The sequence below is a fragment of the Mobula hypostoma genome, chromosome 25 (genome assembly GCF_963921235.1).
Source record: "Mobula hypostoma chromosome 25, sMobHyp1.1, whole genome shotgun sequence".
Classification (NCBI taxonomy): Eukaryota; Metazoa; Chordata; class Chondrichthyes; order Myliobatiformes; family Myliobatidae; genus Mobula; species Mobula hypostoma.
In genome coordinates, this window is record NC_086121.1 from 16033046 (window position 1) to 16048183 (window position 15138).

The 15138-nt window shown below is 39.7% G+C and overlaps 1 protein-coding gene across 3 annotated transcripts in view; it reads right to left on the reverse strand.

The window, feature by feature from the left end:
* Window positions 1-1323: 1323 nt before the first annotated feature.
* Window positions 1324-15138, reverse strand: part of pank4 (pantothenate kinase 4 (inactive)) — an 82737-nt gene continuing 68922 nt past the window's right edge. For 2 of the 3 annotated variants that reach the window (XM_063033158.1, XM_063033156.1), the window contains 3 exons: window positions 13371-13471; window positions 12608-12676; window positions 1324-7288 (listed from right to left, as the gene is read on the reverse strand). In XM_063033158.1, coding sequence (XP_062889228.1) covers window positions 7075-7288; window positions 12608-12676; window positions 13371-13471 — 384 coding nt within the window. In that variant the 3' untranslated portion in view covers window positions 1324-7074. Of the gene's footprint in view, window positions 7289-12607; window positions 12677-13370; window positions 13472-15138 lie in introns of those variants that run through there. The other variant, XR_010016092.1, reaches the window with a different exon arrangement.

Here is a 15138-nt window from a genome sequence, read left to right on the forward strand (position 1 = left end):
CTGAAGTGAAAATGATCAAAATGAAAAGGGAATCAAATTGGGAAAAAAAACTTTAGCTGCTAAAAATCTTAGGATAGGCGGCAGCTGTGGAATAAGTTAAAGTTTTCATTTTTTCATTGTCTATGCTACTTTGTTCCTAAAAAAAGAAATAATCTCTTCAGGATAGGCCAGTAATCAATGAACCCAACCAATAAAGTAACACACATCAAAGTTGCTGGTGAACGCAGCAGGCCAAGCAGCATCTATAGGAAGAGGTGCAGTCGACGTTTCAGGCCAAGACCCTTCGTCAGGACTAACTGAAGGAAGAGTGAGTAAGGGATTTGAAAGCTGGAGGGGGAGGGGGAGATGCAAAATGATAGGAGAAGACAGGAGGGGGAGGGATAGAGCCGAGAGCTGGACAGGTGATAGGCAAAAGGGGATACGAGAGGATCATGGGACAGGAGGTCCGGGAAGAAAGACAAGGGGGGCGGTGACCCAGAGGATGGGCAAGAGGTATATTCAGAGGGACAGAGGGAGAAAAAGGAGAGTGAGAGAAAGAATGTGTGCATAAAAATGAGTAACAGATGGGGTACGAGGGGGAGGTGGGGCCTAGCGGAAGTTAGAGAAGTCAATGTTCATGCCATCAGGTTGGAGGCTACCCAGACGGAATATAAGGTGTTGTTCCTCCAACCTGAGTGTGGCTTCATCTTTACAGTAGAGGAGGCCGTGGATAGACATGTCAGAATGGGAATTAATTCCACATCCCATTCCCATTCTGACATGTCTATCCACGGCCTCCTCTACTGTAAAGATGAAGCCACACTCAGGTTGGAGGAACAACACCTTATATTCCGTCTGGGTAGCCTCCAACCTGATGGCATGAACATTGACTTCTCTAACTTCCGCTAGGCCCCACCTCCCCCTCGTACCCCATCTGTTACTCATTTTTATGCACACATTCTTTCTCTCACTCTCCTTTTTCTCCCTCTGTCCCTCTGAATATACCTCTTGCCCATCCTCTGGGTCACCCCCCCCACCCCGTCTTTCTTCCCGGACCTCCTGTCCCATGATCCTCTCGTATCCCCTTTTGCCTATCACCTGTCCAGCTCTCGGCTCTATCCCTCCCCCTCCTGTCTTCTCCTATCATTTTGCATCTCCCCCTCCCCCTCCAGCTTTCAAATCCCTCACTCACTCTTCCTTCAGTTAGTCCTGACGAAGGGTCTCGGCCTGAAACGTCGACTGCATCTCTTCCTATAGATGCTGCTTGGCCTGCTGCATTCACCAGCAACTTTGATGTGTGTTGCTTGAATTTCCAGCATCTGCAGAATTCCTGTTGTTTCCAACCAATAAAGTCACGGTTTATATACAAATCATAATGTACTGATATACTGTTCCATCAAAACTGTCCTACATCCCTCTGATACACTGACATCTTCATCACCATGATATTCTTCACTTTATTTAACATCAGGTGATGTCCTGATAAAATCAAAGGGGAAAAAAGTGTATTTACATGTTTTACATACTTTTCATATTAAAGACATACACAAAAATCACAGTACTAAATATTCCTCCCAAAATAATCTGTAATTTATTCACATGGTGTTACTTGGTTTTTCACATAAAATACAGTAAGGTTTTTCTCTTTCCCAATCCATTCCCTTGGTTAGAGGGTACTTCTGGGGACATCAAGTCATGCTGCAAGTGCCATACAGCCAGGAAATCTGGGAAAATTTGAACTATTGAAACTGATATAAATTTTTCTTTCTAGATAGGAATCTACCAAAATTTAAGCAACTTAAGCATTCTGATTGCCCTGAGGTCTGGTTGCAGGGATTTACTGTACTGTACCATATTACATTTTGTCCTGCCCACATTCCTGTAGCAAAAGTGTAGCTCTTGTAGAGAATTCACATCAATAGCACATTGTGAATATACTTGCTTATTAATAAACACAATATCAATGGCTTCAGTACAACACAATTTATACTTTATGCTGACCACAAGAAGCAATGTGAATCTAGAAATTCTAAAGGTGCAGTATCATATACTATTTTGCTCTCCCTCTTATCTTGATGCTCCACACAGCACAATAAAGCACAAAATTCCCAACCACCAACCCCTCTTAACCCATATCTTTTTTCTTAAGTGTATTCAGGCTCATGTTCCAAATTGTTTCAATGATTTTTTTGTTGCCATCGTGGAGGAACACTGCTCATGTGAGGAACACAGCATGTCCAAGGAAGAAAGCCTGACTGCAAAAAGCCACAGTCAGTGGGCCCGTTGGAATCTGATATCAGTTTTCAATTAATGTTGCATTTAGAAAGCTGTGTCTCTCTAAACACAACACAGAAAACAATTCCTTTATGCAGCAGCCTTCTTATCTCAAGCTATTGCATCTGAAGGAGAGTTTTAGCAAGGGAACAGGAAGCAAGAGTATTAATTCTGCAATTTCTTTTTCTTATGAAGACAAAATGACCAAACAACACTTTCCATTAAGCCACATTAACACTGATATCTTCCAAGAACTTTAAAAATGGTTTATAAAATTATGCCATCATTAGACTTAAATTAGACCTACATGGTTAAGCTGTACTACCAACTAATCAAAAACAAATCAATATTTTATAGATGGCAGAAAAACAAATTATTTAATGGAATGTACAAAATATTCACTGTGTGCCTGCTGAACTGGGGAAGTGGTCCAGTTCCTCTCATTTTCACATCAGAAAGTCATGGGTTTAATCCCCACTATCCACTTAAACATACAACTTGCAATGCTTCCGTATAACGTTGCATATTCAAAGATACCATCTTCAAGAGTTTAAATCAAAGCCCCAACTACTCTCAATTGGATATAGATATCACCATGGTATTATTCCAAGAGTAAACTACTCAATATTCCTTCCTCAGCAACCAATTAGCCAGTCATTTATTCAATTAACATTTGTTAAGAGTATACCATATGCATATTGGCAGCTGTTCATTATGATTCTTTTAAAGCATTTCAGCAAATCCTCAGAAAATAAGGAACATATCTGCAATTTTTGCAAAAGCTAAGATAGATTCTTTTTATTTATGTGTTTCATTCAATGGATGTTCAGCCAATTATCTAATCAGAAAGCTTCACCCTTTGCCAAGCAGGAGAATCTGGCAAATTCTCGAACAATTCCTGCTCCCATTATCCAACTTTCTTGGTTTTGGTGTGAAAATGTTCTTTTAATGTTTATTTAAAAATTACCTTTTGCCATCTGGACCCCAGGCTGTCAACAGTATAATTTGAAGGAGTGACGTTCATGCACCTTCTTCATACTGTTAACTGTAACATAACCTATCGGGGGCACTGCATCTCACTTTTTGAAGACATCTGGTTGCATCAGTCAAGATCAAAGCAATAATTAGAAGGGCTTGAAAAAAAGTGAGTGAATATAGGCAGCAATGTGTCAGCAAATGAGTAGGTGGTGCTTTAGATTTGGGGCTTTAATTATGAACTCTGCAAGATTATACTAGACTCTTAAGCACAGCAAAGCTATTTCTACTGTGCAAGGGTTTAGAAGTCCCTTATTATGTGCATTAAAAAAAACTAGTGTGATCGCTAGGTGTAGTTGTCCTTAAACGGTGATGCAACCTTGTTCCACGAACGCAGTATCAATCCTCACATCCAGTGCAGTCTTTGTGGAATTTGCACGTTCCACCTGACACCACATGGCCTTTGCTTCCATGATCTAGTTACTTCCCACATCCATTAGATTAGCCATTAAGTTGGCCCTAATGTTGATAAGTGGACAGGTATGTGGTTATGATGGTATTGATGGGGATGTGAGTGAGAATTGGTTACAGGGATAGAAGCAGGGAAATGGTAATCATGGGATTTCAGAGAATCAGCATTGATTTGATGGACTAAATGGTCTCCCTCAATATCATATGGAAACTTGAAAACATCCAAACATCTCCATTCAGGCTGGATTTCAGGAGTCACTAAAAGCAGTCAAAATAAATTCAAAGGATCATAATAGTAAATCAGAATGCTAGTCCTAATTCCTAAGAAAACAATCCATTTTCGAATACAACCTCAAGATTTTCCCACATCTTGTGTTATAAGATCAGAGCATTAATCCATGCTGAATGATCTCAGCCAGATTATCATTTCACAATTGCTGATGAGCAACTCTAGTTAACAGTCTGTATGTACATCAGGCAAGGACAAGACTAAGCTATTCTATGATGTACAGTCACACAACTGTGACACACCATCTAAGTGCATTTATGAGGAATCTTTGCTTGATGAAGTACTATCACTGTGCAATTGTGACTGCAAATCTGATTTTTATACAAATATTACCTTTCAAACACAGGATAAAAATTGTTACTGAATCACAGTTCCTCTTTCCCTCACTATTCAAAACTCAGAGTGACAGTGAACACTGGCATATAGCACTTAAATTGAGTGATCTGTTTCCATGCAATACCTTGCGTAAAGCCTTTTATAGCTGGCATGATCTACCTCTGCTCAAAAAGAGAGTGGAAGCAAATTCAGTAACTTTCAAAAAAAAAGCTGGATATAAACAGGTCGACCTTCACTGATCTGACTACCTGTAATTCAGTTCTGTCGATAATCCGGCACTGATTCTGCTTAATGTGATCCTTCTGTAATTCCGCATTTTCACTAATCCGGCATTCCTCGGGTCCCAATGGTGCCGGATTAGTGAAGGTTGACCTGTACTTGAACAGGATAAAAGTGTGATGTGGATAAAGCCTAGTGGAGAAGCCCTAATTGACCAAGTTTCATTTAGCTGGAATCGCCATGATGGGCCTCCTCTTCTAGCATTCTAGATATGAGGACTGAAATGTACTTTCATGGTGAATCATGCAACTTATGGTGAAATTTTGCACAAAATTTATCTTCCCTCAGTTCTGTTACATCAAAACTTTTTAAAAAGCTATTTAGCAGACAAAGTCAAGCAACTTCTGTATGCATATATAGTCAATTAGAATCACAGTGCAAGCCACAAAAATACACTCACCCATAAGAATTCAATTGCATCAGCAAACACTCAGACCCTTTGATCTCAAGTCTTCAATAGGGTAGAAGTGAGAGAACAAGTTAATATTGTGCACAGCAGTTCACAGTAAACAACACCCTTTGACATTTTATTTCTCCACTATTCCACTATTTCCTGATGATACATACATGCATGGGTCTAAACACTATGCCCAAAGGGACTCTCATTTAATTCTAAGCTATTTTAAATTCCACTTACCCCATTATAATCAAATGACAGAAATAGCCTACAATTCACCTGTCCATAAATTCTTCACAAAGATGTAGGGCTCCTTTGAAGGTTTACAGTTCAGTGAAATACCATACAAACACTCTACTGACTCTAAATTGAACTGCCTCTCAGTACTGTATATCCATCCTATTATTAGTGCCATACAAGCATAATCCTTGCACCAAGCATTACTTAGAAAGAATTACAATGAATGACAAAATTTAATTCAATACTTGCAAGCCTGACAAACATTTGCTAACACAGTATCACCCACTCAGTATGCTGCAAATAATTCACTCCACACTGATTCTGCCAAGTTGACGATCATTCCTGAACATAAGACATCAAGACTGGCTGATGCATTGTGCAGGATCAGACAAATTATAGTATAAAACTTTGAAGTATTGTTTGGAAATTTAAGTCAGGTTATCCTTTTCTTTGGAATAAACAATAGGTCACATCAACCAGCAGCAGCGACTAAACAGCTTCAGCAACTATTAAGAATGGCCCATATTAAATTTCCCAATGCCAGTATCTGGGTGTCAGAGCTGAACTTTTTTCAGATTGCAGATTTTGCTTGCAGTACTCATGGTACTTGTATTGTGTAGGTCTTAACCACTCAGTGTAGATCTTTTGTGCCAGAATGAGAAGTTCAATTGAAGCCCAGAAACACAAGATCAAGATCTATAAATGAGCACTCAATGTTTTGGGTTGAGACCCTTCATCTGGACTGAGGGTTATGACCCAAAATTTTGACCTCCTATTCCCCTCCATAGATGCTGAGTTCTCCAGTGCTTTCCATGTATAATTAGTGGGCATAGCTTTATGGTGAGGACCAGATTTAGTGGGGATACAAAGATTTTTTTCCATCCAAGGGGTGGATGGAAAATAGAATACAGTGTCTGAGAGGGTAGTGGAGGCAGAAATTCTCTCAATATTTTAGCAATATCTAGATGAGCAACTGAATAGCAAAGGAACAAAAAAAGCAATGGACAAGCTACTGATAAAATGGGTCAGTATAGTTGAGTATTCGGAGGCTGGCATTGACAGGGTGGGTTTAAGAGTCTGTTTCTAAAGATGAAGAGCCCATTTCTGGCCTTTATGACTACCACTGACTTAAGAGTAAATCAGTTCCTTTCCGGAAAAGCTTTTCAAACCAAAATTCCAATGATATCACCAAGAATCAATGGATAATGTTATTCTGATTTAAGTATTGAATTTGTGATTTGGGTGATGTAAATTACTCCACCATTACCAGATTCACTTACAGACTGCATCCATCATCACTTAACATTAAAACATAACCAACTTGCATAAACCACTAGTGTATCTTTAGTTTTATACAACTTAAATTGCTTTCTTCTGATATAATACAAGATTTAAAAAAACATTTATAATTGCACTACTGAGTGCTAATCACAATTCAAAATGGGCACAATATGTCAATCTGAGCCATGAATCATTTTGTTTTAAGAGACCCAACATTTCCATTTGCATTTTACGTCATCCATGAACCCTATTTCTTCAAGGGAACAGCTTGAGAAAGGGATTACATTCAACCTGATTGTCTTGAGTAAGCAAAAGCAAAACAATATTCATTTCCACAAATACTGTGTCTATACAATAAATGTTTTAAGTATATGGTAGCTGTACATATATAATATATATTATTGCTTCTGACACAAAAGCTTTTTTGATCCATATTAACTTTTCTTCCAATCTGCAAATATATAATCACAGAAAATAATACAATTACATTCCACAGAGCCCTTTCAGTGTCAGTGCAATGCCAAGTCCTTCCTCAGCAAAGTAGTTCACAATTTCACTTTGGTGCCATTTCATATTTAAAAACTACACTGAAGATATTTCCACCAAGGCGTTCTGCCAACCAGGCATTCTTGATGACAGCAAGTTTGAGGCTTTCACAACGCAATGCTGCATAATAATTTGTATGAATAGCTCGACCCATGCCTTCAATAATCACTAGATCGGTCTTCCTCTCCCAGACCACTGTCGCCAATCCTTTGTCAAGACGACTAAGAGAGAAAGGGATACAAAAAAGAATAGTTAATTTTTGCATCCAGTGTACTGGGTTAGGCTGAAATGGGGGAATTTGAACATATTTCATTACAGCTATCCTACTATCAACAGAGAAAGAAAGTCACATGAAAAAAGGGCTTATAAACTTAGTCAAGTGTAGTTGGGCAGGCAGCGCCGGGTGCTTGGCCAGGGGCTGTGGTCGAGAGGTCGACGACTTGGGCCGGCTCCCCCACCGGACAGTCTGGTGAGGAAGGTGTGAGGACACCCTGCAAGACTAGAAAAAGCAAGACCTGACAAAGGGCGGATGAGCTCCTTGTGAGCCAACGGCCATCTTCCCTGGAAGAGATTAAAGCCTCACCACGTATCTATGAATCGTATGCTATGCACCTAGTTAGAAGAGACATGATGAACTTGGGCGCTGCACCGTGTGCCTGGACCTGCCCAAGGCTTCCACCTAAGGAAGGGCCAAGCTCGAAGAAGTGGCCGCGGCTGGAGGCCAACACGGCCTCGGGCTCGATTTCGGCGGGGGCGGTGGCGGGCAGTACCAAGGCGGCCAGCGAGAACAAACTGGAGGAGAGGCTGTACTCGGTGCTGTCGCAAGATTGAAGAAGATGGAAGTGCATAGCTGCCAACCCCGGATTTGGGACGGCACTCACTGACTGACTGAAGTGCAGTTATTTAGTATCCCAATTCTCCCAACCAATATACAAAAAGCCTCATCCTGATCCATTAGACAGTGCAACTTCACAATCTAACCTCAAAGAGAATTAAGGAAGCAGAGCAAAAAATGTGAACAAATTCAAAAAGTACTGTGTTATGTACGTGGAGAGCCACAAGAAACAGATGAAAAAGAGGATCAAAATACAGAAAAATAGACTAATTTCCTTATAGGCCATCTTCTTCCTGTTTGTGATTTAAGAAAAAACTGTAATTCACAAACTGTAATCCCAATGGTGCCAATGTGGTAACCACCAACTCTTCCACAGATAGTCACAAATGGGGTAGGCAGAGGGGCTCGCGCAGCAGTACATACAATCAAGTGTCCACTTCAGGAATCTGGTGTTGGGGACAGGAGGGATGTGACCGGCCCAACATAGCTAACTGAGATTGATTTGGGCCTCAATTTTGCAGATGTCCTATAGCTAGGCCATCTACAATGGCTAGTTAGTCTCAAGTGGGTAAGTTGGGCAGGTCACATCCCTGATACTGTTATAAATATATAGAAAGGAAAGGACTACATAGGTCATGTGTGGGTCCCTTACAGATATTAGCAGCAAATTTATAATCAGGCAATAGAATTAAACGATTTATGTGTTTCTGTCTTCATTGAAGATGCATAAAACTTGTAAAATATATTAGAGTGTCAAGAGTCTAGTGACAATGAGGAAACTTGGTCAAAAAAAAGTAGTTCTACATATGCTGGCGACTTGAGGTGACCCAAAGCCAGAGGGTCCGATAATTTGCATCCCAGAATTTTGTAAGAGATACTGGATGCTCTGGTTATCATCTTCCAGAGATCTCTTGATTCTGGATTTGTTTCTAAGAATTGGAGGGCAGCAAATGTAACATCACTATTTTAGCAGGAAGATAGAAATAAGGGAATTACTGACCTGATATTTTACTGTGCTTCAGTGATAAGGAAAGAAAAGTAATCCACAATGAAGAAGGTAATAACAGAATACCTTGAAATGAATAGTAGGATTAAGACAGCCAACATGGATTTATGAAAGGGAAAATCATATTTGAGTCCTCTACTGGAGTTCTTTTACCATGTTACTCAGAATTGATAAGTATCCCAGAAAAAAAGATTTTAGAATCAATGGACATGGTGTGTTTGGAAGACCTGCCGAGGAAGCTGGACAATGAAGTTAGGGCACAAAAAAAATTAGGAGGCAATATACAGACATGAATTGAGAATTGTTTACTGGACAGAGAAAAGAGAGGGGGGAAAAAAGATTATTTCCAGACTGGTGGATCACAAATTGTGGCATATACTGCAAGTAGCTTTTCACAATCTATGTTAACAATTTGGCTGAGGGAAGCAAACATCATGGTTCCAAGATAATACTAAATTAGATAGGATTTTGGGTATAGAGAAAGTTGTGAAGAGCTTCCATGGGGAATACAGAGACAAGCTGAGTGAGTAAGAGCATGACAGATGAAACATAATGTAAACAAAATATGAAATTGTCCAGTTAACTGAATAGTGGAGTATTTACACAATGGTGAAACTCAGAAGTGTTCACAAGAACACATGGAAATAGGAGTAGTAGGCCACTCAGCTTCTCAAGCCTACCCCACCATTCAATATGAACAGCTCTGATTTACCAAGGTCTCATTTCCTCTTCTGTGCCAGTTCCCTGTTGCCCTATTTCATTTTTTTAAAAATCTACTTCCCTTAGTAAACTTACTGAAACTCTTTTGGATTGCCTACAATGCCAGTATATTCTTCCTTAAACAGGGGACCAGAATTGTGCACAGGACATCAGGTACTGCCATCAATACATGTCTATTTCTAAACTCTAATTCTCTTGCAATAAAAGGCCAAAATAGCATTTGCCTTCCTAACCACTTACTGCACCTGCCAACTGAAGTTTTGCAATTTCTGCACAAGACCACCTGGTTCTTTGACCATTAATTATTATCTTCTATTACCATGAGTTCTAATCTTGTTCACTTGTCTTTTAAATGGCAAATTGTCAAAGAATTCTAAAAATCAAAGCACAGTACAGCTTACCAGTTTTCCTTTATCAACACTACTCACTGTATCTCAAAGAACTCCAATAAATTTGTCAAGTATGACTCACCTTTCATAAAACATGTCTGATTACATAAAGCTTCTCTAAACAACGAAGCATTTCTTCCTCGATTATAGACTCCACTACCTTGCCAACGACAGATCTTAACCTAACAGGCCTATAGTTACATTTGTCTTCCTCCCTTCTTGAATAACTACACATTTGTGGTTTTTCAATGCACTTGTACCTTCCCAGAACTCATTAAGTTTTAACGAACATCAGCCAATGGCTGCATTAACTCTGTAGCTGTTTTCTTTAAAACCTTCAGGTGCAGACCATCAGGATCCGGCACCTTGTTTGCTTTAGATCCATTAATTCTTCCACCACCTTGTCCCACATTATAGTAATTGCTAGAAGTTCTTCCTCACTGTTTGAAACTCATTCATCAGATTCTTTGGGATATCTTCAGCATCTTCCTCTCTGAAAACTAACTCAAATCAACTCTTTCCTTGTTCCTTGTTGTTAATTCCCCAGATGTACTATCCAGGGGTAGCAGACACCAACAGAATCAACAAACTCCTTCGTAAGGCCAGTGATGTTGTGGGGATGGAACTGGACTCTCTCACTGTGGTGTCTGAAAAGAGGATGCTGTCTAAGTTGCATGTCATCTTGGTCAATGTCTCCCATCCACTACATAATGTACTGGGTGGGCACAGGAGTACATTCAGCCAGAGACTCATTCCTCCGAGATGCAGCACAGAGCGTCATAGGAAGTCATTCCTGCTTGTGGCCATCAAACTTTACAACTCCTCCCTTGGAGGGTCAGACATCCTGAGTCGATAGGCTGGTCCTGGACTTATTTCATAATTTACTGGCATAATTTACATATTACTATTTAACTATTTATGGTTCTATTACTGTTTATTATTTATGGTGCAACTGTAACGAAAACCAATTTCCCCCGGGATCAATAAAGTATGACTATGACTATTCAACCTAACTACTCAATATGCTATTTGTTTTGACATTATTTGCTAGTTTTCTCTCATGATCAACTTTCTCCCTTGTATTCAGTCTCTGATGGTACAATTCCCAGTCCTCTGATCTATCACTACATATTCTCTAGTCTTTGATTAGTATTTCTTTGATCTCCCTTGCTAACAATAGATGGCTCATTTTGCTCCTGGAATTGCTCTTTCTAATAAGGATCAATCTCTGCTGAATATAATGGACTAGCTGTTTAAATATCTGACACTGTTATGCTGAGCCTCCCTTCTTGTTCACCAACTGACCTATTTCAAAGATCTAGTTTCCACGACCTGCTAGGTACAAAACTACAGATATTCACCGTTCTCAGCAAATATAACTACCCACACCACTCCATCTCAAATGACTGATGCCTAATTTTGTTGCTGCATCTTCTTCACCCATTAGAGGAAATATCTCAATATCTACCCATACTCTGAATGAATGCTGCAGCATTCTCAAAGGGATGAATGCTTTCTACTTGCTAATGTTTCTTGTGTTCTGACCAATTATGGGGGGATAGGGGGAGGAAGGGGGAAAATCATATCAATTAGCCATGCAGTCCATACATTTCTGGCTGGCTGATATGCTAAATAAGTGGAAGAATACTTGAAAAACATTGCAGTGCAACACACCCGCCTGCACTCCTCCCACCAAATATGGCAGAACTGGCACTTTACTCGGCCCATGAGAGCACAGCCATAGCAACAGAATTCACTTAATAAAACAACAACTCCCCAATGGTTCAGTTGCTACAGGCAACTTAGCTGCAAAGACCAGAACGTTCCTGAACTTTTGCCAGACTCTCAACTTGGACTGCAGATTCATTATTATAACTGGGTCAGCAACTCCATCAGGGAGAAGTAATCACCAACTGCATTCTGAATTACCCAATCACCTTCATGTCTGCAAGAGGAGTCAAGAGGAAGAGGAAGGTTGTTTGAAGAAGAAAATGTTTTAAAATGTGAGCAAGTCTGTATGAGAGTGGACTGTGAAGTGATGGGACAGCGTGAGGACTAAGAAAATGTACTGCAGTTGACTGAATTGAGGTAACTAGCTTACATTTCTCTAGCACTATCAACAATATTAGACCATACAGACCATCCCTGGATAGTGAACATGTTCAAATTTTATCAATGTCCTTACGTCAAAATTGTCAGAAAATATACAAAAAACACTCAATCTAGTAAACATACCAAGATAGTGTTGTGGCTTGTAAGCAATGAAATTGCTAAGAACAATTACTAAAAAGTGGTGAGAGGGTGAGAGAGAGAGCAAGCGAGAGAGCGAGAGAGCGAGAGAGCGAGAGAGAGCGATTTTTGCCATTCATCAGAATAAATAACTCACTCTCACTCTCGTATGTACCGGTATCTATAATTCCGTCATTCATAACTCACGGAAGAATATAGGAGTTCACAGAATAAAGCAACTCCAAATGGAAGAGTTACAGGATAATGAATGGCAATAGAAAGCAAAGTTTTTGAAGAAAGAGATGAGGACCAACAGGCAAAAGATAATCAAATAAAATTAGGGCAACAGTAGCAGACTTACCTCAGATCTAGGCATGGTGAACTGGATCCACTCTGAACTAGTACTAATTTATCTTTTTCCAAAGCCGTCCTGTAAGTAAAGGAAGCAAAGTTTAATAGCTATCACCTGAACTGTTTCATAGGGACATGAAGGAAACAATTACAAGGCCACAGACAGACTGTCAACCTCAGCAAAACAGACCAGTACAGGGACCTAATGTCCAAGGAAAGAATGGCATGTCATCAGACTTCTGGAAAAAGACTATAGAGAGCTACCTTGAGTCATTTATCTACAACTTCCACTGTTCTCACATCAAAGAAACATGCCAAATTTTGTTTGGGTCTGTTCCTTTACCTGAATAAAAATTAGAATTCTGCAGGGGAAATCAATAAGAACAAAGATCCCATCCTAACTTACATCTTTCACAGATGAGCTTGAATCAAGAAACTATTCAATAACAAATGGTCTCAATGTCAAAACTAGACTTGGTCTTCATTCTCCAGATAAGGATCAGCCAACCAAACTTCTGACAGTGTCTAAACTTAAGACAAAACTCACAGCCAATGACATTCAATAACTGTTCCAAGATCCAAAGACTCTTACAGGAGACTAATCAGCCCATAAAGCACGTGTCCACACTACTACCACTTCTTTTTTTAAAGAAACATGGCAAATTCAATGAAGTGCCACAAGGAAACAAATTGCAATGCGGCCATTTTATCTGAACTCCCCTGACAAATAACTGCTTTCCTGACCAAAAGGTAAATGAAGTTCAGTTTCATACCTGATGATCGAGTCCATTGCTGCAATTCTCTCTGTAACTATAGTCAGTTCACTGCAAGTTACGTCATTTAATGCTGGTCCCGAGTTGCTGGCTAAAATAACCTGCATTTGAAAACAATAACATCAGCAAGTTTGGAATGAAATTAAACACAAATGCACTGAAGTGCTGAAGAGACATATTTTGGAAATGCCATATGGCAAATAAAATTCAAACTTTCCCACTGCATCCAATTTATTTAGTAATGATCCAGCAGTTCCAGCACATTGTCCAAGCACCATCACTGCCAATCCACTCTCCTTACAGCATTTGACCCTGCAGTTTGGAGTGTGAGTAGGAGAGGGAAAATACACCAAAATGAGGGAGAGACAGACATAAAGATAATCAGGAAGCACAAATTGGCAACATCTACATAGACTTCTTCTGTACAACTGCTGGCTTGTAAAGGGAAGATGACAGAAGGGAAAGAGTCTAAGACAAGGTCAGCTTTGAAACAGATACTTCTAATTCGAAAGATCATGAAAGAAAAATCCTTTCAAGATGACTTATTCCACTTCAAATTGTCAAATTATTATTACAACAAGTCGATAGTCCATCCTACACCCAATAAAACAAAACAGAACACATTTACTAAAGTGAAAACTAAATGGGTTTTGCACTCCGCCAGAGCCATGGCTGATCCTGGTGGGGCCGATCCAAGAACCTCACTAAACCATCCAATCGGTAGTAGTGACAGGCAGTGTGTACAAAGGGCAGGGACTTAGTCAATGTCAGCTTATGACTCCACTTACTAGGAATTCCTTATTCACTGGAAATAATTGCAGTACCTGATCCCAGTCACGAATGGGGTTCAACAGATTACCCACAACTGGCAGTGTAGGGTAGACATACGCTGATCCATTCAGTGTGGAATGTATGCAGCCCCAGACATTTTATCTTGCAGATACCAGAGTCAAGATTCAGAATTAGGTTTATTATCATCACTGTATGTCATGAAATCTGTTTACACCATATGAAAAATTTTAAGTGCAACACAGAATTCCTCCTAGTTTTGTTGTAAACCAGGTCATTCAAAGGAGGAAAAGGAAAATGCACTGACAGCCAAACACTCTTAATTGAACCCTTTCTATATCCCAATCCTTCAAAGCGTCACACATAATTTAAATAGCTCAGCTGGATTTGTACAGATGGATTTTGTGTGACATTCCTTGGATCATTTGAAACCTAGAGAATAGATGTTCAATGGCTGGCAAATATTTAAAATGTTTGTTGTTAATCTTGTCAAAGAGACTACAAAGTCTTTATCATTTGTTGGGAGAGTATGCCCATTCTAAATTAGGGTAATGATGCTTAAAGTCCAGTACAAACTGGGTTGATGAAACATTCTGCCATTCCAGCATGGATAGGATGGTTCAATTCACCACATTCTGTGCAGTAAGCTTCTAGGTTTTCAACATTGGATTTCAATAAACCAGCATGCATTGTACAAATTAACCATTTTATGCATCTGCTGCAGCACAGTTCCAACAACAGCCTAGGTTTGATCCCAACCTTAAATTTTGTTTGTGTGAGGTTTACAGATTCTGCCTGTGCCCATGCGAATTTCCTCTGAGAGTTCCAGTTTCCTCCCACATTCTAAATGGTAGGTGATGGCAGGTTAACCAGCTACTGTAAATTGTCCATAGTGAAGGTGGCAAGAAAATCAGGAAAAAAATTGATGGATTTGTAAGAGAAAACAGGTTACAGAATTATAATTGAGGTAATAGGGGTG